At 41.5% G+C, this 26396-nt stretch overlaps 1 protein-coding gene across 2 annotated transcripts; it reads right to left on the bottom strand.

Moving 5' to 3' along the window:
* Positions 1-5301: 5301 nt before the first annotated feature.
* Positions 5302-25652, bottom strand: POPDC2 (popeye domain cAMP effector 2). Of its 2 annotated transcripts, none has more exons than XM_012780577.3 (4): positions 21938-25652; positions 15917-16025; positions 10299-10707; positions 5302-5804 (listed from the first exon to the last, which is right to left on the bottom strand). In XM_012780577.3, exons 1-4 carry the CDS (start codon positions 22405-22407, stop codon positions 5719-5721), a joined length of 1074 nt encoding a protein of 357 aa, XP_012636031.1. In that variant the 5' UTR covers positions 22408-25652; the 3' UTR covers positions 5302-5718. The 2 variants fall into 2 exon arrangements, with proteins under 2 accessions (XP_012636031.1, XP_012636030.1); XM_012780576.3 differs by having other exon boundaries at positions 10158-10707.
* Between the last annotated feature and the right edge of the window lie 744 nt (positions 25653-26396).

Below are 26396 nucleotides of genomic sequence, written 5' to 3' on the forward strand. Positions count from 1 at the left end.
CTCCACATTTCCCAGCCCCTTTAATCAATAAAGCCCAAAGCTGATTATCAAGTGGACCCATGTGACCATTTCTAGGCAATTTACTGTGGGCAGAAGTGACTTATGTCACATCTGGGCCAAAACATACAAGGGCTAGCACAGGAATGTCAAGTTGTTTCTTCCTTCAGATGACAGAGCCTGATGGTCAAAATTGGCTGAATCACTGAGCTGCAACATGAAGAACAGTTGCCATTATGAGTCACACAGACTTTTAGTAGACTTTGAGTAAGAGAGAAATAGCAACTTAATTAAGTAATAATAGTCAATCCTGACTAATATCACATGGCATGAAGTTTCAGTTTTATTTTCAGTCTAATAGGAAGTCATTTGAAATTTTGAACTAGAGAGTGATGAGATCTCTTACATGTTAAAATGGCCACTTTACTGTGTGTAGAATAGATTATGAGGAGGAAGGACTGGAGAAATGAGGAACCAGCTATAAGCCTATTGAAGTTAAACTAGATATGAAGTAACAGTGGCTTGAAATCAGTGGTGGCAGTGAAGATGGTGAGTTGAATTCAGGATATACAGTCACATACTACATAATGATGTCTCGGTCAACAATGGACCACATATAAGATGGCGTTCCCATAAAATTATAACGGAGCTGAAAAATCCCTAGAGCTTAGTAGCACCACAGCCCTCATAACGTCAGAGCATAATGCATGACTCACATGTTTGTAGTGATGCTGAGGTAACAAATCTACTGCACTGCCAGTTGTATGAAAAGTGTAGCACATATAACTATGCACAGGACATAATACTTGATAATAATAATAAATGTTCTGGCTTTTGTATTTATGATACTATACTTTTAATCATTATTTAATTTTTATTTATTTATGCATTTTTTTGAGACAGAGTCTCACTCTGTTGCCCTGGCTACAGTGCAGTGGTGTCATCATAGCTCACTGCAACCTCAGACTCCTGGGCTCAACCGATCCTCTGCCTCAGCCTCCTGAGTAGCTGGAACTATAGGCGCCTGCCACCATGCCTAGCTAAGCTTTCTATTTTTTGTAGAGATGGGGTCTCACTGGTGCTCAGGCTGGTCTTGAACTCCTGACCTCAAGCGATCTTCCCGTCTTGGCCTCTGAGAGTGCTAAGATTATAGGCGTGAGGCACTGTGCCCAGCCTTTATCATTAAGTCACAATGTACTCCTACTTATTAACAAAAGTTAACTGTAAAACAGCCTCAGGGAGGACCTTCAGGAGGTATTCTAGAAGAAGGCATTGTTGTCAAGAAGATGACAGCTCCATGTATGTTGCTGCCCCTGAAGACCTTCCAGCTGGACAAGATGTGGAGGTGGAAGACAGTGTTATTGATGATCCTGACCCTTTGTAAATCTAGGCTACTGTGTGTGCTTATGTCTTCGTTTTTAACAAAAAAAAAGTTTAAAAAGTAAAAAATTTTAAAAATAGGAAAAAGCTTATAGAATAAGGATATAAAGAAAGAAATATCTTTGTACAGCTGTGCAATATATTTGAGTTTTAAGCTAAATATTATTATAAAAATCAAAAAGTTGAAAAAGTTTATAAAGTAAAAGAAGTACAGTAAGCTAAGGTTGATTTATCACTGAAGAAAGAAAAAAATTTTTTTACAAATTCAGTGTAGCCTAAATGTATGGTGTTTATAAAGTCTACAGTAGTGTACAGTAGTGTCCTAGGCCTTCAAATTCATTTATCACTTACTGATTCACCCAGAGTAACTTCCAGTTCTGCAAACTCCATTCATGGTAGGTACACTGTATAGGCATACCATTTTGTATCTTTTATACCATATTTTTTATCATTCCTTTTCTGTGTTTACATCTGTTTACAGACACAAATACTTACCATTGTGTTACGATTGCCTACAGTATTCAGTATAGTTACATGCTGTACAGAATCGTAGCCAAGGAGCAATAGGCTATCCCATATAGCCGAGGTATGTGTTAGGCCATGCCATCTAGGATTGCTTAAGTGCACTCAAGGATGTTTGCACAATGATAAAATTGCCTAATGACATATTTCTCAGAACATATCCCTATCATTAAGCAGTCCATGACTGTATTTTGTACTTGATCTTTGCAAAAAGGCCAACAAGCGATCACATTACTGTACTCTGAAGATAGATCTAACAGGACTGATATTAATAGAAAGACTATTCCAAGGTTTTGGGCCAGAGCAACTGAGTATAGAAGAGGACAAGCAGAACAGAAGGTAAGGAAAATTGGGTGGGATTCAAAAGTTATGTTTTGATTTCAAGATCCCTTTCAGAAAAAGGAGAGAGACAAAGATAGAGAGAGAAACAGAGACAAAGACTATTCCCAACTCATTTTAAAAGCCAGCATAACCTTGATAACAAAACTTGACAATGATATTACAAGATACATAGATGCAAAAATCCTAAACAAAATATTTTCAAACCAAGTCCAGAAATACATAAAAAGGGGAATTCATAATAATATAGTTGTATTTCTTCCAGGAATAAGTTGGGTTTGTTCCAGGAATGCAAGTTTGTTTTAACATTCACTATCTATTACCATAATCCACAACATTAATAGAATAAAGGAGAAAAATCATTTCAGTAAATGTAGAAAAATCATTCATTGAAATTAGAAATAGAAGAGAATTTCTTTAATTTGACAGGAGTATTATAAAAACCTAACAGCACACATCATATTAATGGTAAAATATTGAAAACATTTTCTTTCAGGTCAAGTATGAAAGAAGGATATCTTCTGTCTCCCCTTCTATTCCGTACTGAAGGTCCTACCCAGTGCAATGAGGCAGCAAAAGAAGAAGAAGGAAGAGAGAGAGGAGGAGAAGGAGGTGGAGGAGGAAGGTCAGGAATAAAGAAATGAACTGTCATTATTTACAGATGACATAACTGTATCTATGGAAAATCCTGAAGACTACATGGATTAATGATTAGAATTGATACATGAATTTATCAAGATCATTTGATAGAAGTTTAAGATACAAAAATCAATTGTATTTATATGTAGCAGCAATAAACAATTAGAAAGTAAAAAAAAATTAAATGATAGCATTTATAATCACATGAAATCCATCAAATGCCTAGACATAAATCTAAAAAAACCTGCAAGGACATCTACATGCAAAACTACAAAACACTATTGAGAGAAAATAAAGAAGACCAAAACAATTGAAGTGCTAAAACCATGTTCATGGATTGAAAAATCAATATTATAAAGATAGCAATTCTTTACTAAACTTGATCCACAGTGTGAATGCAATTCTAATAAAAATCCCAGCAGGGTTTTTTCCTTTGTCAAAATTGACAAGCTGATTCTATGTTTTTAATGGAAATACAAAGGGAAAGGCCTAGAATAACCAAGATTTCAAGAACAAAGTTTGAAGAGTACCAGATAGCAAAACTTATTATAAAGCTAAAATAATTACAACTAGGTGGCATCATCAAAGGATAGGAAAATAGACCAATAGAAAAGAATAGAAAAATCCAAAAACAGACCTACAGATCTAGGAACATTTTGATTTATGACAAGGGAGACAATGAACACCAGTGGAGATAAGACGACCGTCTCAATAAGTAGTGTTCAGTCAACAGTGTCTCAATAAGGACATCCATGTGGAAAATAATGAATCTTGACCTTTTGTATCACAAACAAAAACCAAATCCAGGTTGATTGTAGGTCTAACTGTGAAATGTAAAACAATAAAACATCTAAGAAGGTAACACAGGAGAATATCTTCAAGGGAGGAAAAGATTTCCTAAATATGACACAGAAAGCACTAATCATAGTGAAAAAGATTGATAAATTATTACATTGAAATTAAGAACTTACATTCATTAAAAGACACCATTTAGAGAAAAAAAAGGTAAGTAGTAGGATATATTTGAATACATATACATATGCATGTATATATAACCAATAAGGCACTTTTAACCTGAATATGTAAAGAATTCCTCTAAGTCAATAAGAAAAACACACAAACAAATAGAGAAATGGACAAAAATCTAGAAGAGACACTTCACAATAGAACATATCCATATGGCAGAAAAAAAAAGGTACTCAACCTTATTATTCATCAGGATCAGGGAAATGAAAATTAAAACAACAATGATATGCTGCTGCATATGCCCAAATGGCTAAAATGGGAAAAAATGTCAACCATTGGGGAGGATAAGAAGCAACTGGAACAATTATACATTGTTAGTAGGAATGTAAATTGGTATAGTCCAGGGGTCCTCAAACTTTTTAAACAGGGAGCCAGTTCACTGTCCCTCAGACTGTTGGAGAGTGCGCACTGTGGGCCCAGGATAAGTCGGCTACTAAGCAGAACAGGTAGTGGCGGCAAAAACACCAAGAGGGCCGGATAAATGTGCTAGGCAGCCCGTGTGTGGCCTGCGGGCCACAGTTTGAGGATGCCTGGTATGATCATGTAGGAAAACTGTTTGGTGGTATTACTATAGCTGAATATATATATATACATATATATATAACCAATGAATTTATGAAGATCATTTGATAGAAGTTTATCTGAGTAATTCCACTCCTAGGTATGTACTCAAGAAATGTATATGTAGGTATACCAAAAGATATGTACAAGAATGTTCATAGCAATACTATTTGTAATTGTCCCAAGCTAGAAACTATCCAATCCAAATGCCCATCAATATAGTAGAATGGATAAATAGTGATGTATTCGTACAACAGAGCACACAGCAACAAAAATGAAGAAACTATTGAGAGAGATCTCCAGCTGCTCCTGCCCTCAGCTGTTTGAGTCTTCTCAGACTAGGTCCTAAACAGGTGAATAAAGCAAGCTCTGAGATGATTCTAGCCCCAGCGGCTGACTGCAACAGAATGAAAAACCCTGAGTGAGAACCACCTGAGTCCAGTCAAGACTCATGCTCATGATCAAAATAAATTATTGTGACTAGTTTAAGTCATAGTTTTAGCATGGGTATTACACAGCAATAAATAACTGAAATATATGTTGAAATATTTAGGAAAAAAGAAAATATATTAAATTTATAAATCACTTTTAATTGTTTAATGAGACCTAATTAAGTTTGCAAGAATCTCTTTAAAAACCTGTTTAATACTAGGTTTGTCAATAGAATAAGAGATTTGTAAGTTGAACTTAAAAGCCTAAAGGAAAACTAGGTTTTTAAAGTTAGACTTCCATAAGTTGAATCTCAATTGAAAAGTAAAAAATAACTACCAATGGAAATTTCTTGGATATCTGACCCCATTGACCCTTTCAGGTAATTCAAAGAAACAACATAGGGAAAGGAGCTGAGTGATTTATTGAGTGCTTACTAGGTGCCACGCCATGTCCTAGATGCTTTGCCTAAGCCAACTCATTTGATCCTCACAACAACCCTGTGAGGTGGGTTTCATAATCCCCACTTTACCCAAGAGGCTCAGAGAAGTTATGGAACGTGCCCAAGATTCTGCAGCTAGTAAACGATGGAATCTGTACTTTTGCACTTTGGGATGCCTTCTTCTGGAGGGCAGGCTTGTGGGAGTGACTTTCCCAAGGCCACTCAGGGGCCTCGGTGTAGCTATGGAGCTGACACCTGTGTCCACTCCCACCTGGCTGTGAGCCGTCCAGTGGCTAAGAAGAGGGGTGTGTCTACAAGTGGCTGTCCTGTGAACGTGGAAGAGTGTTGCGCCGGCCAGAGAGAAAAGGACAGTCCAATGATCCTTAAAGTTCGGGAGTGTGGATTGGAGCCAAAGGGGCCTGTCCCATGGACGTAACTTGAGAGTAGCTCTGGAGAGGAGTTCTAGAAGCTGTAGGAAAAAAAAAAAAAAGAGGGAGGATTTCAGCACTGTGGCTCCAGGTAGCTTGCCTAACTTCACAGGATTCTTTCCAGTTTTTTCCATTCCTCTACAATGCCTGACATGGTCAGGGCAGTTGTACCTTTGCATCATTTCATTCTAGAATATTAGGGTGAGTCAGCTTTGAAGGTATCTAGTCCAATCCTCTCATTTTATAGGTGAGGGGATGAAGAGACCAACTTTTGTCTCTTCCTGTGAACAATCTAAAGAACTCTACTTATTTAACCCTATTAGATGAGTTATTTTTTAAAAAAAAACAAAACCTTGTATTGGAAATGATGTTTTTTGAGACTCTTGACTTTTATTTTTACAAAAAGAGGGGTAAGAAAATGAGGCCTGTAAAACAGAAGTAGAAGAATGACCTGAGAACAGCGGGGGGCACCCCAAAACTCTGTCATCCAGAGGGCAGGGAGGGGTCTCCTGCCTCTAACCTACCTGACACATGAAACCTGTGGCAGGCAGAGGTCGCACCACCCTCTGGACCCCCGATAGGGCCATGCCACTTTCAAGAGCACGTTTGCTGCCCCACGAATCTTTCCAGCGGTTCTGTGAGAAAAGCACTATTTACCAGCATTTAGAGCTACCAAAGCAGCTACAGCCACTTCTGAGGGAAGGGGCCTGATCACAGTGTGACTGAACTTTGTCTCCGCCTGAACAAATAAAGGAAAAAAGGCTGGGAAGCAGCTGTTAGCTATTCAGGAGCAAAGGCGCTAGCACATGTTTTCTTCAGGCCTCCACCTTTTTGCCATTCCTTTTGTTGTCAGGGGGATTCTGCCAGCTGCCACCTTCCCTTAAAAGCCAAACTGGGGGAAATAAGAGGGAAAATCATCTTTCTCTCTGTGAGGGGGAGGGAGAGGGTAGGGAGGGATGGGGAGGAGAGAGAGAGAGACAGCTAAACAATTGTACACACAACAGCCTTTAAACACGTTACACGTTTAGCTAGTGCTGCACAACTTACAAACTGGCTTTACATACTTTATCTCAATTACTCCTCACAGCAACCTGGTAAGGTAGACAGAGGCATATCAGTCCTGTTCTGCAGATGAGGAACCTGCTCTTGATGGTAGTTACGTGGCAGGACTAGAGTCCAGATCTTAGAACGACAGAATCAGAGAGTCGGAGGTACCTTAACAGAAATAATCTAAGGCATCCTTTTCCCAGAGCCTGAATCACCTTGTAAAGTCTCTGAGATTTCTTCTGGTCCCAGCTTAAACTCTTGCAATGACGAGTAACTCACTACCCCGTGAGTATTAATACTAAGCTAAAATCCTTCTCTTTATAACTTTTAGCCTTTAATTCAATTTCTGCCCACAAGAACCATACCAAATTAAGTCAAATTCTAATTCCCATTGTTTTTAAAATTTGAAGATATTACCATTTGCCCTTTTCTTGCAGAATAAACATCTTTAATTCTTTCAGCTATTTATCATGTGATTACCTAGCTCAGTGCCTGAAATATATACTAGATATTTAGTAAATGTTTGCTGGATTGATTCTCTGGCCCTTGGTACTGTGTCCTGGTCCTGGCATCCTTCCCTGATCACAAGTGGCCTCTGTATTGTAATCTATCATTTTTTAATTTAAATAGTAGAGAGGAAAGAAACAATACATAATTTTTAGTTTCCAAACCAGAGTTTTCAGAACAATGTGAAAACAAAATAAAAATTGGCCAAATTTCAGACAGATTTTAATTTAGACTGTGATAATGGATTCATTATCTAACTCAACAGACCACCTCAGAGATGCATTTCTAAAAGACAAGTTCCTCATTCACTGAGAATCTCTTGCAAGTAAGACACAGTGTGGAACCCCATGGAGCGTGCCCATAGAATTCAACTGGAAAGTTCTAGTGAAGGCAGGATAATGTGGGGTCTGGTGGGAAGACCCAGCGTGAGTCCATGATCCTGAGGCACTGCTTTGCCTGTTAAAAGAGGCAGAACCCATTTTCAGTTCAATTTTGGGCACTATCACACTAAAAAATGTACTGTCTTCCAAAAAGAGCTCCAGAGGAAGCTCTATTTTTAGTTGGTCTTAAATTGGACTGCTGTGAGAGACAAGCACTGGTGTCAATGTGATGAAGCTGTGTCATTCCTAATGATGCAGAATTCAGCCAACTTCATGCCTCTTATGTAAGCGTCATGCCGGGACAAATAGCAATGAGCTTAAAATTTCAGTAACTAAAGAGCCAGGAAATAGATGGTGAATTGTGCCCTACTTTATGAAGGAATGATAGTAAATTGCTACCAATCATAAGGGAATACGCTTATTCATTACAGTAATAACCTTATTATGTGAGGAGTCTGATGGTAAATAAGTTGGACCAAACATCTGAAAACACAATTCCAGGAAAAGATCTCAGGTTAAGGTATTCCATTATCACAGACTACATGGAAAACTATCTGAAATTTAGCCAATTTGGTCATATTTTCAAGTTGTTCTGAAAATTCTATGTTTTGAAAGTAAACAATATTTTTTTCTTTCTCTCTTACTTTAACAAACATCGAAAACCTAAAATGCCAATATTTTACAAAGTGAGTTCCATTAGCAATTTTCTCTTCTTGAGTTAGAGAAAAGATTGAATTTGGAAAGAGGCATTTCATATGATAGTATTAAAGGTTGAGGACTCGGAGACTGAGTTGTGACCCCCTTTCGCATAAAATGTCTGCACTGTAATCACGTGGTAGGTGACAGAGTATTCACAGACACAAATGGAGGGAATGTCTAGTCAAGCAGGACCCACCACCATGAGGAAAGACAGTCCCAAGTCATCAGAGAAATCATAGTGAAATATAGCAGAAAGTTCTTGCTGAAAGACACTCAGTTATCCCAGGACTTTGTCCATTGCACTGCTAACTGATTCTCTTTCCCTTCTCTGAAAAACTCATCCTTTGCCTTCTCACATCAGTCCAAGAGGGCGTTTGGGGATAGGTGGTTCAACAAACTCAAATGAAGAAAGCAAGGTTCAGTGAGGTTGTATGATTTGCAAAAAGTTACATATTTGATTAGTAACAGAGCCAGACATAGAAGCCAGGACTTTGGGCTACCACTCCTGGACTCCTTCTTATTCACCATGCTGCCTGCCTCCTAACATTTGGAAAACATTCCTAAAGTTTTCACACTTTCAGTTGCATGGGAAAGGGACTGACCTTGGAAGAGTTGGGATTAAAAACTAATAAGATGGGGGTACAGGGTGGTTTAGGATGAAGAGATAAAGCAAGGTAGGAGAGTGGGAGAAAAAAGAGAAGATGACAGGAGAGATAATATTAAACAATAAAATGGGAGAAGACACAGAGGACAAATGGAAAGGGAGAAATGAACTAAGAAGAAGATGAAAAGGGACACTCAAGAGCAGCAAACTGAGGCAACAAAGGAGGGAACAGAAGTTAGAAAGAGAGAAGAAAGAAGAGAAAACTAGAACCTGGAAATGCCTCCCAAATTGGGAACAATGGGATTTTCCCTAGGAAACGCCAGGCCTCCATCATGGTTGGGAGGAGTTCCAGAGGAAAATGTCACAGCATTGTGAGAACAGTCAGGGGACATGAAAGCAATTGCCCAGAACTACTGAGTACAGCCTTTTTGTCCACTCTCCCATGAGAGAATCCCTGCGTGCACTATTAGGCCCTCCCAGATTCATGCTCATCCTGCCTCCCACAGGTGTGGGCTGCTGGGGAAAGCCAGGCTGCCATATACATATCTGATCACAGTAACACTTAATCAGAGCAGTATCCAGTCCTCTGCCTCCTGAGGGATCAACAAACACATTCTCCACCTGGCAAAAGGAAAGCAATATGGGGACATTTTCCTCCCAGAGCTATTAACCTGTAATCACAAGCCTCTTTAAAAAATGTGATTTTTAGCAGAGCTACCTGTCCAGTTCAGGCAAATAACAACTGCTTTCCAGAACTGACTCTATGCTGAGACGACAATCAGTGGGAAACAGAACCCTGCCAGCATTCTTTTTCCTTTAGAATGCATGCCACAAATAAAATCCCCTTTAGCTCCAGCTGTGGCCTTAGCTATTAGCTCAAATTTGCAAAAACATTTAGCAGCAACCTACATGCCTGCTCAAAATGCCAATCAGTCCACTTTCCAAAATGCAATTATAGTTAATAATCAATGAGTTCTAAAAATTCTTCATGCCTTGCATGCACCTGGAGTGAGCTGCTATCTGCAAGGTTGGATTAATGCCACTTTCTATGAGTCCTCTGAGAAGAAATGCTCCATTTAACAGCTATTTGCCCTGTCAAGCTGGGGTAAGGCTGGCTATTGGCAGGAATGAGTGGCAGCTTCCTTCTGAGTACTTACATAGAGTCCTGGGCTGGTGACCGTGCCCATGTTAGTTCTCCCCTCACCTCATGTACTCCCCATCACTCCTATAATCCATAAACGACTCTGATCCTGACACCTCCTCAAAATCCTCCAGCACCAGACTGGTGGAGTCCTCACCCAGGATGCCGCTGTCAGGCCTGGACATCCTGGCTCGGAAAGGAGGTACAGGTGGGCTGGTGGCAGCTGGAGGAGGAGAGGCGGGGGTGGTTTGCTGGACAGATGTGGGCATGGCCTGGGGAGGGGACATGGTTGGCTCATGGACTTCCTCATCATCCTTCTCAGACTCCGTCACTGCATCTGGGGCAGTGGGACCCAGGATGTGGTAGAGGCTGGGGAGGCGGATGTCAAAGCGCAGCCCAAACTTAGCAAAGAGCTTCTCATTGAGAGTGTAGAGCTTCTCTGAGATGTCATAGCCCAGGAGAGCCGAGAAGAGGCAGGAGATGTATCGCTCTTTGGTCAGAAGAAGATGGAGACTTTTCCGGGGCCAGGAAATGTAGCTACATGAGGTCTCGGCAGTCAGAGTGACCTGAGGGGGTGAGGAGGAGAGAATGAAGGTTTAAATTAGAAAATTTGTCCATGCTCCATGCTGAGCACAGAGAAGCATATAGTCGCTGGCAAACACCTGTACTTTTATAGGAGATGTGTGGGACTAAACCCTCCATGGCCTTGCCATGTCCAGTGAATGACTTTTACTTGTGTGCTCTGATCTGGCGGAATGTCCTGTGTCAGAAGCCCTGGGATCAGCCATTTACTCACTCAGCTATCGCCTCCTGGAGCCTCAGTTTCCACACCTAGTTTCCTCAGCTCTAGCTCTATGGCTCTTAAGTCTGATACCACTAATGGCTGCAGAAGGTTCTGAGACTTGTGATTTTGAGACAGAGAAAGAATAGGTATTCTAGTGCTCTGAAGAGAGGCTGAAATGCTGGTGACTGTTCCTTTTAAGAATGAAGAAAGATAATATATTGGGGTAGGGACACAAAAGGAGCTGGAAAGAAGTTTAGTTAGAGAAAAAGATTAGGTATGTTAAGCTGCCCCTGTGGACAGGCCACAGGTCCATGATTGCTTTTTACTAGGCCAGTACAAGCAACCAAAAGGATCTGGTCAATAAAGTCAGAAAAAGGGAACAGAGGGAGACAAACTCTTAAGAGCAGAAAGTCAAGGGCACCTCGTTCTCCATTTATGTACTGATCTAGGAATTTCTGAGGACTCACTCTGTGCCCATGATGCAAAGCTAATTGAACTTGCTGGGGAGAAAAGCAAAAATGTATGCCCTGCATGCAGTAGGTGCTTGATAAATCCTTGTTAAAATAATGATGAATGGTAAAGCTAGGGTTAAAATAGAAACATGCTTAGGATGGTACAGGAAAAGAGTATAGAATCACACAATTTTTTACAATCTGACTGACCATAATATTTGGGGCTGGCAAGGCTCACGATGTGTATTTGTAGATGGAGACAGTGGAAATGATGATAGTGATGGCGATGATGATGATAGCAGCTGACACTTATTGAGACGTGACTGTGTGCCAGACATTGTGTTACATACTTTATATTGATTATTAAATTAAAGGTAGGGTTGCCTTCCAAGCATTCTTTGTTAGAGATTATATATAATCCTTTTAATTCCTGCATTGCCTACCAGATCTCCCACTACCCTCCTCTCCTCTTCCTTCCTCTCTGCTGTACCCCTCCTTTATTCATTTCCTCCTCTCAGCTTTTCCCCACTATTTATTAACACTGCAATCAGGACTCCAAATTACATTATCAAGGCCAAAAGCTGATTTCAAGTTTCAGTTTTCCCCCTTTATCAGCTGTGTGACATCAGGTAAATTACTTAATCTGAGCATATTGCCTTATGAGAAAGAATTCTGAAAGTAATGCGATCTGTCCATTACTTGCAGTTCAGCAAGTATAATAGTTGTTACAATCTGCCATAGCCTGTACCTTAGATGTACATGTTAACAATTCCCAAACAAGAAATCAGAGTACCAAACATGAAGCCGGTATGTTGAGTGAGAGCTAATCTAGATATAAACAATGTCCTTAAAGCCAAACACAAAGATCGTGAGCATTCTTATGAACATGCTGTTACTTCTTCCATCTTCAAATAAAACAAAATTTAAAAAATAAAAATTCTTTTTCTTCACCTCACTTCCCTGGCTGGCCACCACTCCATTCATTTGCTTCCTTTTTTAGCAAAACTCCATGAAAAAAATCGTCTATACTTACTACCTCCAATTCCTATCTTCTCACTCTTCTAAACCAATAAGGCATTGTCTCTAGTAGTCCATAAATGCTGCTCCTGTTAAGGCCATCAATGACCTCTAACTTGTTGGTCTGGCGGTCAGTGTTCACGGCATGCTACCCTGTCGATCGCCCCCTCACCTTTGATACGCCTTCTCCACTTGGTTCCCAGGATGCCATGCACTTCCGGTGCAATCTCCTGATTGCTCCTTTTCAGGCGTCTTTGCTGCTTCCTCTTTTTCTCTCCAACTTCTTAACACTACAGTATCCCAGGGTTCTGAACCCCCTTCTCTGTCCACACTCATTCACTTGGTGATCTTATCCAATCCAACGGCTTTAAATATCATCTGTATGTACCCAACTCTCAAATTTATGTCTTAAGCCCAGACCTCATTCCTGAATTCCAGACTCAAATATCCAACTGCCTATGCAGCATCTCCATTTAAATGTCCACAGATGACGCAGACCTATCATCTCCCCAACGGAGCTCCCTATTCTCCCCTGACCAGCTCTACCTGCAGCCCTCCTTATCTCAGTTGATAGCAACTTCATCCTTCCAGTTGCTTAAGTCAAAAGCCTTAGAGTCTTCCTTGATCCCCTCTTTCTCTCACATACTACATCTGACCTGAAAAGAAATCTTTTTGGTTCTATCTAGATAATACATGCTCTGGCCCTATATGACCTGGCTCACTGTCACCTCTCCTCTTCCTCTTCTGCTATTTTCTCCCCTTCCTCTCTCTGTTCCCGGCCCACTGTCCTTTCTGTATCTCAAACACACTAGCCCCACCTCAGGGCCTTTGCACTGGCTCTTTCCTCTGTCTGATATGCCCATCCCAGATATTCACAGAGTTTACAATGTCACTTCTCTCAGGTTTTTGCTCAAATGCCATGTACTCAACAAGGACTTCCATGACCACCCTATTAAAAATTGCAACCATATCTCTTTACACTACTCTATGTTGTTGTTTTTTTAACTAGCAGTTATTATTCTCTAACATATTACACACTTGACTTATTCATTATGCCTATGGTTCATTTTTTGTCTCCCCTACTAAAACATAAACTGCATGAGGGCAAGGACCTTCATTTTCTCTGTTCACTGATATATTCCAAGCATCTTTAACAGTGCCTATAATAAGTGTTCAATAAATACTACTGAAATAAATGAATGAGTCAAGCGAAGACTATCTATCTTGTATATCGCAACCTAACAACCTAATGTCAATTTCTTATGTTCTTCCCCAAAGGTATTCTGGAAATTTGCTTCTTGATTGGTTCTCTCTCTCTCTCTCTCACACACACACACACACACACACACACACACACACACACACACACACACACGTCTTTTATAAAGTTTTATCAAGTATTTAGCTTTCTCTTTAATACTCACCTCAGAGGTTGGTTGAATAGATTAAATGAAATAACATATGTCAAATAGGATTTAGATTCAGTAAACCAGTATGCAAATTAGAGAAATAATGATGATCTCTAATGTGTGATCTCTCTTGTGCTGTATTCTTGGTAATTAATGAGTGTCACAGTGCTGAGCAGTCAATAAATTCTGATTTAATTGAATTGTTGAGAGGTGTGATGGAATTTGATTGATTCATGTTAAATACAATGTGATTTATGATTTAGGCAGCTATTGTGGATTGCTCTCTCAATCAACAAAGACTATGTAATTGCAAAGGCAAGGACAGGATGAACTATAACTTGGGACAACACTTGACATTTGCAAAGAGGAAATGGGACTTTACACAGCCAATAGCAAATGTGTGGATCTCACTGCTCCTAAAGGAGGTGCACACTAAAAATATAAATGAGAGGAATATGACTGAACCTACATTCCAGGCTGAGAGGCCATCTGGGGTTACAGCCCGTTCCTTTGAGCATAACTTGGGGGAGGACACCCGGCTTACCCACCACCTGTTCCTCCGTTTCAGTGTCAGAAATAGAGCCCTGGTCCAGCTGGCTAAGGACCTGACTCAGCCTTCCTGGAGGTCCTCATGACCCTGAGGGAGTTCCTGAAGGAGATTTCTGGGTTAGCTAGAGAGTGTGCGTGGGGGTGGGGGGTTGGGAACATGAGCTAAGAGGGTCTGCAGCTGGTGCCCCTGGAAGTGGGATCAGGACTGCCTGTCAGGCTCCATCATCACAGAGCCAAGTGTCAGGGTGGGGGCGGAAGGAGGCCCAGCCAGGTGGCACTGCCTGGCATGTGTCTGTTCCGGGTTTGCCTCATATGCTGGCTTCAGGGACTTCCTGACAGAAGTAGTAGGAGACACATAGAACCCAGTTCCAGCAAACTATCTGGACATGGAAGTCCCTATAAGAGTGAGGAGAGTGAGTGGGTGAGAGAGAGAAACAGAGAGTGTGTGTGTATGTGTGTGTAAACTCCACTCTTTTGGTGGCCCTCCCGTTTTAATAAAGAACAGAAAAATTAGATCCAGGCAACTTGGTTTTGCCACTTTCTAACTGAAGACCTTGGGCAAATTACTTGATGCTTTGAGACCTTAGTTTCTTCACCTGTTAAATGGAGTAATAATAATACCCAACCTATAGAGTTGTTGTGAGAATCAATGAGGCAATATAATAAGTAGTGCCTGCCACATGCTAGCCATTCAATAAATGAGAACTACAAAGAAAGTCATCAAAGCATTAGCAGGGCAGAGAGGAGGGACCAAGCAGCCAGGCTCCCACCTTGGAGTGTGTATGTGAATGCACTATAAAGTCCTCTGAGAACCTTCTGCTCAATGGCAAGCCAGTTCAGCAACCCTTTACTGAACACCTACTGTGTTCCAGGTACTGTCCTGTGGAGCCTAGTGATAGAGGGAGGGAAAAGCCCAGATTTTTACTTCAAAGATTCACTGTGCAGAAGACAGAAAGGAAAACAGATCGTTAGAATGGAGAGCGGTATGTGCACCAGTCAGCGTAAGTTAAGAGGAATAGAACAGGCACACAGGCAGCGGCACTAAGCAGCGGGGTGGAAGTTGGTGAGGTGGAGCTGGGCAGGCTTCACAGAGGAAATGAGGTGCCATGGCCTCATCTAGAAGGGGAAATGCATTTCAGATAGAAGGGACAGTAGGCACCAAGGCATGGGGTTGCAAAACAGTGTGGTGTGTTTAAGGAAGTACAAGTAGTGTGGCATGGCTTGTATGGGCAAAAAGATGAGGGAGGGAGAGAGGGGAACTGGAGATCACTGAAGGGTTGAAGTTACCCACTAAGGAGTGTGGGTTTTTATCTGGTGGTCACTAGGGTCTTCTGGAAGGGTTTTAGGCACGGCCCACCTATCGGGGTCAGCACCTCCTTATCCCGCCCCACCTGCGCCAGGGCCCAGGACCCTTTCCACAGAGGAAGAGTGCTCCTTGCTCCAGCATCACACTGGCAGGGGTGCAAAGGACAGATGTGAGAGGGGAAAGGCGGAGGTAGGGACATTGCTGGCTTGCAGTGGGGCAGGGTGGGGTGGGGCAGTGCTGCCAGGGGCTCCCTATTACCTGGAACACCCCCTCCTCAGAGGGCTGCAGCGATTCCCATTCGGGAGAGTCCATGAACTGGTATGGAAAGATGTAGTGTAGAAACTGCCCATCCTGGCTCACACGGACCCTGGCAAAGGGAGAGAAGAGACCATGTGGGAAAAGGGAAATGGCTGCTCGAATCCCCTTTGCTGCAGTTATGTGTTGCTGATTAACATGATTCTTCCAGCAGAAATACCTTGCCTAGAGCACAGTAAAACCCAAAGCAAGAGTATCCTGATTACCACTCGGAAGCAGTTTAGACAGGGAACCCATCCAAACTTCCTGAGCCCTCATTTTCCTCCTCTTTCTCCTTACCCGTGGTTCTCAATTCCAGGCTGTTGAGTAGAAGCCCCAGGGGATCTTTAAAGAAACACCTTATTCCAGAGCAATTAAACAAGAATCTCTGTAGGTGGGATGTGGATATTATTAGTTTTAAAATCTCCCCAGTGATTCTAAATGTGTAGCCAGGAAGGAAACCACTGCTCTAGAGCTCTGCTATTCACTAGCCACAAGTGGTTATTTAAGTTAACATTTACATTAACTAAAATTAAATAAAATTAAAAATTTAGTTCAATTACACTAATCACATTTTATGGGCTTAATTGCCACACGTGGCCTGTGGCTACCATATTGCACAACATAGGCATAGAACATTTCCATCATTTCATCACAGAAAGTTCTACTGGACAGCGCTGCTCTCGAGGTTCAGCCTGGGTCACTTCTCCTTTCCTCCTTCCCAGTAGGCTGCACGAACAGCCATGCTTTCTACATCAGGTGCTTACATTGTAACCACTTTTCAGACTTTGAAGAAAGTGGCAAGTCTTCTGCATGCCAGACTCTGTGCTAGACACTTTACAAGTGTTCTTTTATCTAATCCGCACCATACTGCAAGGTAGATTATTCTTTTCTGTATCTGACAGCTAAGGAAACTGAAGCTCAGAAAGGTTGAGCAGTGAGCTTAAGGTGACATGGTGATCAAGTGGCAGAACTGAGATTCTATGTTCTCACCACAATACCATGTTGCCACCCTATCAGCATTGTCCCTTCCCTACCTTCTCAAACCATAAGGTGACAATAGCAGCTTCTGTCTGTAGACAATGAGAGTCCATGCACCCTGTCTAGTTGATAGTCCTGGGGTGAAAACCTAACCCAAGCTGATCCAATCAAATTTCTTCCCTGGGAATTTGGAACTGGAATTGAGTGAGTGTGACTCACGTCTTGGATAGAGATGACTATCAGGCATTGACAAAACTAACACACTGCTCTGTTAAGGAACTAAAACTTTGTTTAATCATATAACTCAAACTTTGAAAAAGCATATAACCCAAAGGGCCATAAAGAAAAGAAATTTGAAATCATAACATGTCCTAGTAGAATATGTTCTTGTTTCTAGTCCTACCTGAAGCTCAAGTGCATGGCTTTCCCTGAGTTTAGTGAGAAATCCTTGTATCTTTTAAAATAAAGACCCCCTTTTCTCTTTCAGCTAGCTAGAGTGGGTTTCTGTGGTTGCAGCCAGAAATCCTAATTCATATATTTGTTTTATTTTCATGAATATTCTTATTCCACACTGCCAACAGCTTACATAACTGCTCTTGACTTGCCCATGATCACAGCTCAGGGCTAGAAATGCCCCAAATACTGCTCACTGTCTTTACATCCTTGTCGCTGGCACGTAGCCTGGTGCTTTGCCCCTGCAGGGTAGGGGACTGCCTTCTGTGAGAACTTGTTAGAATTGATGGCATGTCACTGATTACACCCGGGGGCAGTGAGTGTATTTCAGACATGATGCTGTATCTGGGGAAAGGGTAGAATCTAGTATGGGCTTTATCTTTTCCCCAGAAAATTTAGTTTCATCTTCCACCTGTCTTCTAAAGTGAGTTCTATCAGGCAAGGGGGTGCCTCTATCAGGCAAACGGGGAAGATAAAAAAGATTTCTAAGATACAACTTGTCCATTTGGAGAGAACTATGCTTCCCTTACTTTTGGACTTTATTGGCTAAACAAGTATTCATGAAGCACCTTCTGTGTTCCTGGAGGTCTGGGAATGCAGAGATGGGTACAAACTGATACTTGCCTTTGAGAATTTCACAATTTAGTGGAAATCACAGGCATATAAATAACTGGATGCGAGTAAATGTGGTAAGTGCTATTGTAGAACAGAAGCATAGAGGAGGGAGAGAGATTGTTTCTCTTTGAGTGGCTGACTTCTCAGAGATGACATTTGAGCTGAGTTTTAAAGGATGAAAAGGATATCAAGAAGCAGATATATATATATAAAAAAAGAGAAGTATAAAGAAGAAAACAAACAAACAAACAAAAAGAAGCAGATATAGATGGGAAAGAGCAAAGATCTGGAAAATCCAGTGTGGCAATGTGTTCACCAATATCTGTTTTTTTCTCTTCCTCCATGGTACTAGAGTTTTAACTGGACACATGGCTGCACAGCTAAAGTCTACGTTTATTTCCCTATTTCCTTTGCTGCTAGGTATGGGCATGTGATTAAGTTCTGGATCATGGGATATTAGCACTCCTGAGTCTTGCTCTTCATAAATGCACACATATTTGTATACAAATTACCAAAGACCATCACCAATTAATAAACTGTTAACTATTATCTGACAACCTAAAGATAGAAGACAGAAGGAGATGTAGGTTTCAAACCAAACTAAAGATGGAGTTGGCCCGTAGCTTCTGATGGCAGGAACACACTTGCTCCTACAAGACCAGGTAATATATATGGATTGCCTGGAAGACCTTCCATGAGTAAAGAAAGGATACACGAGAAAATGAAGTACCATTTATCCCACATCAGGTTCTTTACATATTCTAGCTTTAGCTGGACCTCTTTTCCTGGGGTCTCAGCTTAAACATTTCTTCCTTCAGGAAGTCTTGTCTGACCGCCCCAGAAAAGTTAGATCCACCAGTTACATGCTCTCATTGTACCTTGCACTTCTCCATGGAAATACTAAATTTATTATTAACCACTATGTTAAACATTAATTATTAACTTTCTTGACAGACTGCAAACTCTATGGGTACTAGATAATATTTTTCATATTCAGCACTGGATCCCCAGTCCCTAGCACTCTTAATACATATTTGTGGAAGAAGGAAGGAAAAATGGAAGGAAGAAAAAAAGGAAGGAAGGAATAAATGAACCAATGAATAAACATTTGTGTCACCATAAAAGGGGATCAAAACCTCAATGAAAAGTTTCTCTAAGAAAGGAAGACAAGAGGAGAGAATGAAGCTGCTGGAACATATATCAGATCCTCCCCCATCATCTCCTCAGGCAAGGAATCTGGCTATGCAGGCAAACCAGCAAGAAGTGATAACATCTTTGATTAAGCTCAAGCCCGTAATACAAAGTACAAGCCAGACAACACAAGATCTAGAAAATGAGCTACACATCTACTCGCCATCAAATTGGCACTGACTGACTAAAACTATGGTGCTCTAAAAATGGTAGTGTTCAACAGGGATCTGGGGGAGGAGACCCACATCTTAAGGATGTGGTGTGCATTGTTGGGGGGAAGGGATTACCTCTATCCCTTTTTAGGGAGAGGCAAAGACAAACACTGTAACCAAAATGTCTTAAAAAAAAATCTGTTATGGGAGGTGGGCAGGTGGAAGGGGGGAGGAGGGGAAGGGTATGCACTTACACGGTGGGTGAGGTGCGCTCCACCTGGAGGCTGGACACGCTTGAAGCTCTGGCATAGCGGGGTGGGGGAGGGGCGGGCAGGGGCAAGATATGTAACCATAACAATAATTGTACCCCCATAATATGAGGTAATAAAAAAAATAAATCTTTGAAAGTTAACATCTAATGAGCCTGCCCAACTCACTGAAGCCATTTAAATCAGTAAACTGCATCCTTTATCATTTGTTTCTTCTTCCTTTTTAATCTCCTGGATGATGGGTAATTTCCTCCATAATAGCTTAGACAGTTAGTTACCTGTTCAGGAAGCTGTACAGGGGAGTTTGTGTTTTGAATTTTACATGAGAGAAACTGTCCAAAAGTAAGCATAGCTTAACAAGGTAACAGACTTTGAGGAAATCACTTTGCCTCTTTGAGTCTTGAAAGGGACGGACTACCCTTACTAAAATAAAACAAAAAAGCCTTCTGAGCTTTGAACAAAGGGCTCCAGATAATGGTCTGCAGGTGAGACAGGAAGGTCTACACAGGAGGCCTCACTTCCTGGCACGGAGTTCTTGTCTGCTACTTTGAGGTGTTTGGTTACCTCACTGCAACCAGCCCATGGTACGGTGATTCTCCTTTAAAACTAGAGCCCATTCATAGACTAGAAGCCTCTTCTTCCCCTGTGTCCAACTTAGCAAAGCTGAGACAGGACGACTTTGAAAGATAACAGAACATGAACAACAACAAAACTCTTACTCCAGACCTAGAAAAGCATGAAAAAAAAATCAAAATTATCTAATTTTTGACTGAGGCTTTTGATGCTAAGTATGAAGTTCGTGGTAAATCTATCACATATTAGATACCTACACCATACAATAATTGTCATATACCTCCAAGGAATGAGCACCATACAGCAGAGCACTTCTGCTGGTCTCAGTTCCCTCCTTTCAACATTGGAGCCACAAGAGGCAAATAACGTCATGGATCTCATGAATGAGCAAGTTTCCCAAATTGTCTTTATTCTGAGCATGGACCTGTATGTAGGTGGCAAATATTTTGGCAATAGTCATAACGTTTCTGTATTTACATGTACATTTGTTTGCAAATGATTGCATTTGTTTACACTTTCAGTTCACTCATAAATGAAATGAAATGTCTCCTCACAAAATGTCTCATAGCTCATAGATCACTCAACCCAGGACTTCTGAGTCTAAAAATCAAACATATAGACACATTTTAGATTCTGAAAATTAATACACAGATGTATATTATTCATATTAGCAGTAGTTGCAGTACCATCATCATTGAACTTTTTCTTTCTGTCCAGTTGGCAATCTTGTTTTGTTTTGTTCTATTTTGTTTTTCTTTGAATCAGAGCCTTCTCATTACCATTTTACCTTTTCTACCACATTCTCCTGATCTCAAGAAAGCCCACTGGGGTGGGGGAATTGGACAAGGGTTGCACAAGTGCCACTTGGGCAATATTTCAAAGAATCCACAACTGCCTACCAAATGTGCAGTACAGAGCCCCATGATGTTTTCTCCTAAGATGTCAATGGGCAACACTCACATCCAGGTCAGCTGGGCATACCCTGATACTGACTAAGACCATTTCTGCCAATGTCTGATTGTCAGTCTTCTTCCAAAGAGGTGGGTGTCTCCACCAAATTCTCCATGAGACACATGTGAGCATCACTATTCTTCTCTCATTATTGGGCCCTCAGATTGACAGTACTGTACTTAACTTCTTGGTCTGCAAGAATCTCAACAACCGGGAATGGAAAAGTGAACAAGGGTTAGTCCCTCTCCCAACCTGGCTGTATACAGGTACCCCAAACACAAGTGGGGTTGTTTCCTTGATGCCCTGGCAGGGAACAGGGGTTACGGGAAACCTCCTCTGTTTCAGGCATTGTTCCCTGAAAGAGCTGGTGCTTAGCAAATGCCTATGGAACAAATCAACCTCATTGAAATGTTCAGTTTTCCAAAGCTCATGGAGATACTGCTTTAGCTTAGGCACAACACACTGGTGTGTGTGTGTGTGTGTGTGTGTGTGTGTGTGTGTGTGTGTGTGTGTGTAGGCAGGGGATCATTTAAGGCCAGAGTGCAAGAAACACCCCGTATTTCCTAGCAGCAAGTGCACACACAATCATTCCTGCCAACCAAGATGCTGCCTCATTATCTGGTTTCCTCTTAGAAATTAACAAGACAGAGGAAGCAAACCCATTCTTAGAAAAATCTATTTTGTTTGACTTGCCACATCCTTCCCTCAATGGCAAGGGACATACAATGGAAGAGGACACACTAGGAAATGAGAAGTGTGGGCTGGGGAAAGAACTTCTGGGAATGAACAGAGTAGCTTACCGGCCAGAGAGCAGCAGGGACAGACGGTTGATGGGTGTCTCACCCTCCACGGCGTAGGTCTGCTCAGTGGCCAGAGTGAAGACCTGCTCCTCACAGCAGTGAACAATCTCCTTGTACGTATGCAGGGGCACCTGCAGAGGCAGGCACAGCGTCTTGTAGAGGAGGCGGAACTCCTCGGGGAAGGTGTCCTCGCGCAGCCGGTATACCAGGTGTGCCAGCTGGAGCACGCAGGCCACTACCAGCAGGAAGCTCCAAAGGACAATGTCCAGGCCACAGGCATTGAACCAGCCCCACAGCACACAGCACAGGTAGCCTGTGCCCAAGAAGCCAAAAAGGAAGAAGCATCCATATACTCCACTGCCCCCCGTGAAGCCCATGAGCAAGATGCAGTTGGCTAGGTGGTACAAAGCCCCTTCCATATCCTGCTTCCAGCTAATGCACACTGGCCCCCTAATGCTGTTGGCGCTCATCTTTGGGATGTCTCAAAGCCTTGGTGGGCTCTAATACCGTCCCCACATAAGAAACTCAGAAAAGGAATGAATCCGTCCTTCTAGGTGTCTTCTCACCTCCAGCTCTGCTTTTCCTAAGAGGAATGCTTCTGGTGGCTTTGGGAATGAATGGCAGAACATAGTACAATTCATGAAGAATTTAAAAACTTTTCTCTTTCTCTCTCTCTTCCTTCAGCAAGGCTCGGGCTCTCCCTGCAGAGCTCTGGCAAGCTTCGTTAGCTCCAGGTTTCTTAGGACAGTCTTCAAATTTGGTTCTTAGCAGAAAAATCTATATTGTCCCAAGGGAAAGGTAAGACTATGGGACTGAAATCTTCAGCAGTGTGAGACGAAGCAGCCACATCCTGCTCTCTGTTGTTCCCAAGCAGACTGAGGAGAGCCCAGCATGGGAGGCACACTTGTGTTCCATTTGGAATGTGTTCTCTCTTGGCACCGGAAGAAAGGGTGACCCCAGACGGATACCATGTTTGGAATTGGAATCTAAGAGGTACTGGCAGTGAGAAAAAACAGGCCAGGCATACAGGCCGCCTGGCAGGGCACTTAACATACCTACCAGGGGACAAGATAAGACCTAAGGGCAAGAGAGACAGGCAAGGAGGGACAAAGGAAAAGTAAGCATAGAATTTCCTTCAATACCTCAGGCAGGACACTGTCTAGAGCTCCCCGTGGGCTCCTGAGATAGGAGGACATGTCAAAGTAGCAAAGTATGGGACTATTAGCAGAAAAATCCTAATGGTGAAAAATGGAAAACCCCTTGAAAACCTTTATTAAGTCACACTGTAAATATCTTCAGGCATTCATTTCACACTCATTTAACAGAAGTAGCTATGTGGAGCAGCTTTTTGAATTCTAAGCTGACTTTCCCCCCGAATATATCTGGATCTAGTAATAGTTAATAAATGGCAATACGTTGCCCAGACCATTACTCCACCCACCCCAATATTTCCAAATTATAATTACTACCTATTAAACACCCATGAAGTACCAGACCTGGATTAGAAATTTTACATACTTATCTTAGGTCATTAAATATGAAATGTCAGATTTCGAATCAAAAGTATAGTTTATTATATCTCAAACAGGAAACAGTACAATTAATCAAAGTATGCACCTAAACTATCAACACGGTTTTGTCATCCTAACAGTAGCTTGTTTATGACAGCAGTGAGGAAGCCTGGAAAGTGAATGGTGATGAAATTGCAAAAGGCATTTTCCACAGCTTGTTGAGAATTGAATATTTTTCCTTGCAAAAAGTGGTCCAAAGCCTGAAAGAAGTGCTAATCTATTGGTGCAAGGTCTGATGACAGAGAGCTTCCAAGTCCAGCATCTGTAATCTGAGCAGCCTTGTTTGTGTGACATGTGGTCCAGTGTTGTCTTGCAGGAGGATTGGCCTGTCTCTATTGACCAATCTTGGCTGCTAAATCACAAGCATCCTCATCATTTCGTCCAATTGGTTGCAGTACACATCTATTGTAATCAACTGACCAGGTTTCACGAAGATGTAATGGATAATACCAGCACTGGACCACCAAACACACAGCATTGGCTTTTTTTGATGAACATTTGGTTTTGGACCATGTTTTGGCACCTCATCTTTATGCAACCATTGTGCTGAACACTTGTGATTGTCCAAAAAGAATCCACTTGTCCTCACATGTAATACAACATAGAATGGTTCGCCTTTATGTTGTGACTGCAAAGAAAGGCAAGCTTTGAGACAACTTCTCTTCTGACACTCATTTCATTCATATGGAACCCATCTATCCAGTTTCTTCACCTCACTGATTTGTTTCAAATAGTCCAATATTTTTGGGATAGTAACATCAAACCTTGCTGCTAATTCACACATATGTTGGGATAAATTTGCTTTCACTACAGCTTTCAGTTCATTATCTACCTTGGTCTCAGGTTGCCCACATGGCTCATTTTCAAATTAAAATCAACCAGAATGTAACGTCTCAAACCATCGATGTACTGTGCGTTTATTAGCTACATCCTTTCCAAACACTTCGTTGATATTTTGAACTGTCTTTGCTGCATTAGTTCCACGACGAAATATTTGAAAATAACACGAAATTGTGATTTATCCATGGTTTCACAAAAATTGCTCTAAAAATTTTGAAAGATAATCACAAGCCAAAACAAGTGTTTGAAAGGCTGAGGATGTACCTTCACAATAAGATGAAACAAGAAGTGCCAAAGTGAAATGTCAGAGATATCAACTGTCAAAAGCAGTACTTCAGGAAATTGGACATTTCATACTTAATAATCACAACAACCTTCAAAATAAATGTTATCCTTCTTCTAGATCTGGAAGACACTAGGCTTGGAGAGGTAACAAGTTTCCATAGGTAGAAAGTGGCAGAGTCAGGATTTGAACCCAAGTCTGTCAAACTTAATACTCTGTTCCAACTAGTCTGCATAGTAAGTATTATAGAAATACAGGACTAGATCCATGATTTCTACGCTCCTCCTATGAAGCCTGATAACTTCTAGGAACTTTTGGTTGAACCTGGGCATCTACTCTGGCTTGCCAAGAAATAAATCTGGAGTATGCAAACATTAAACTAAGAAACATAACTCTCATTTCTAAATGATGCCTTGATTCCTCTTCCTTGCTGCTGGGTTAGCACTTACTGCTATTACTCCTGTACCCCTTGGGGTACAAGTGGGGCACCTAGTAACCTCTTAGAACTATTCAAGTGCTCAATTCATAGGGACTTTTACTATACTGCTATAACCTAACTAAAATTCATGAAAAATGAGAAGTTGTCAAATATGCTGAGTAGAAGTTTCCAACTCAATAAATATTTATTGAGTGCCCTACTGTGAGCCAAGCACTGGGGAATCAGATTGACTCTTTTCGGGAAAAGAGACCTCAAAAAACAATGGAAATTCAGTGTGCGAAATATAATAACCACATTGAGTTTAAAAATGGTGGCGGCCTAGAAGAAGGGTGGCATCAGGGAGGGAAGACATAAGAGCTAGCACATGAAGTTGAGGTTTGAGGGTAGAGTTCACCAGATAGGCCAAGGGAGAACAGCATTTCTTTGGGCGAGACCAGCAAAAGTATGGGCACAGAAGTGTGAAAAACTATGGCATATGGAAGGAAAACAGTTTTTTTATTTAAATAAAATCAACTGAGCAACAAATGTGTATCTTATTTTCTCCTTTCTAAAGTCAAGAGAAAAACAAACAAATAAACAAACAAACAAACAAACAAACAGTGGTAAAGCAAAGAGATGCCTCTGAGCCTCCCTCATGGCAATGCTTTGGACCTGTGATGTCATTTGAGCGGGGGAGTTTGGGGATTTCCATATGCTGCTTTTATGTCACTTGCCTGCCTTCCACCCAGCCTACCTCCTTTAACAAGCAGCAGCTGCTCATCCTTCCACCTTAGTCATGCTGCCCCTGAGCTTCCAGAGTAGCTGTCCCCGCCAGCTGAGAGCAGGGAAGTCAAAAGCACAGAAACAGAGAAACAACAGGGGCTCTGCTCAAGATAGAATTTCAAAGCAGCTCATCTTTCCCAACAAGCCTGCCTAAAGGGTTGGCCCTGACCCTTTAAAGAGACAGGCAGATCCGTTAACTCTGTTCACTTGCCCTGCTGCGCAGACAACTCAGCCTGCTTCCCTGTAAATCCACATACGTGCTACCTCAGCAGAAGGTACTAACACTTATCAAGCAGCTATTGTTTCCTCATTCCTAATTTTTTTTTAAATAGAAGAAACAGGCTCAGAGAGGTCAAGAAACTTGCCCAAGGTCACAGAGCTGGAATGTGAATAGGGATTAAAGCCCAGTCATCTTGACTCTAAATTGTATATTCTCTGTGCTATACCAACATACTAGGTATTTTGAGGAGTTTATATGTATCTATATACAGGCTCCTTTATTGCAGCAGGGGATTTGAGTATGCTGCTGGGATGGTATACATGTCAGGGAATCATAGATGCACA

The sequence above is a fragment of the Microcebus murinus genome, chromosome 1, assembly GCF_040939455.1.
Source record: "Microcebus murinus isolate Inina chromosome 1, M.murinus_Inina_mat1.0, whole genome shotgun sequence".
NCBI classification, from domain to species: domain Eukaryota; kingdom Metazoa; phylum Chordata; class Mammalia; order Primates; family Cheirogaleidae; genus Microcebus; species Microcebus murinus.

What these genes read in the sequence shown, in the direction of transcription:
- POPDC2 (XM_012780576.3), bottom strand. Translation starts at nt 22,407, where the DNA reads ATGAGCGCCAACAGCATTAGGGGGCCAGTGTGCATTAGCTGGAAGCAG. An exon ending in TCCCTGCTGCTCTCTGGCCG is followed by an intron (nt 16,026 to 21,937) that starts GTAAGCTACTCT and finishes TCCCTTTGCCAG; the next exon opens with GGTCCGTGTGAGCCAGGATG. An exon ending in CTGAGGAGGGGGTGTTCCAG is followed by an intron (nt 10,708 to 15,916) that starts GTAATAGGGAGC and finishes TCACCCCCTCAG; the next exon opens with GTCACTCTGACTGCCGAGAC.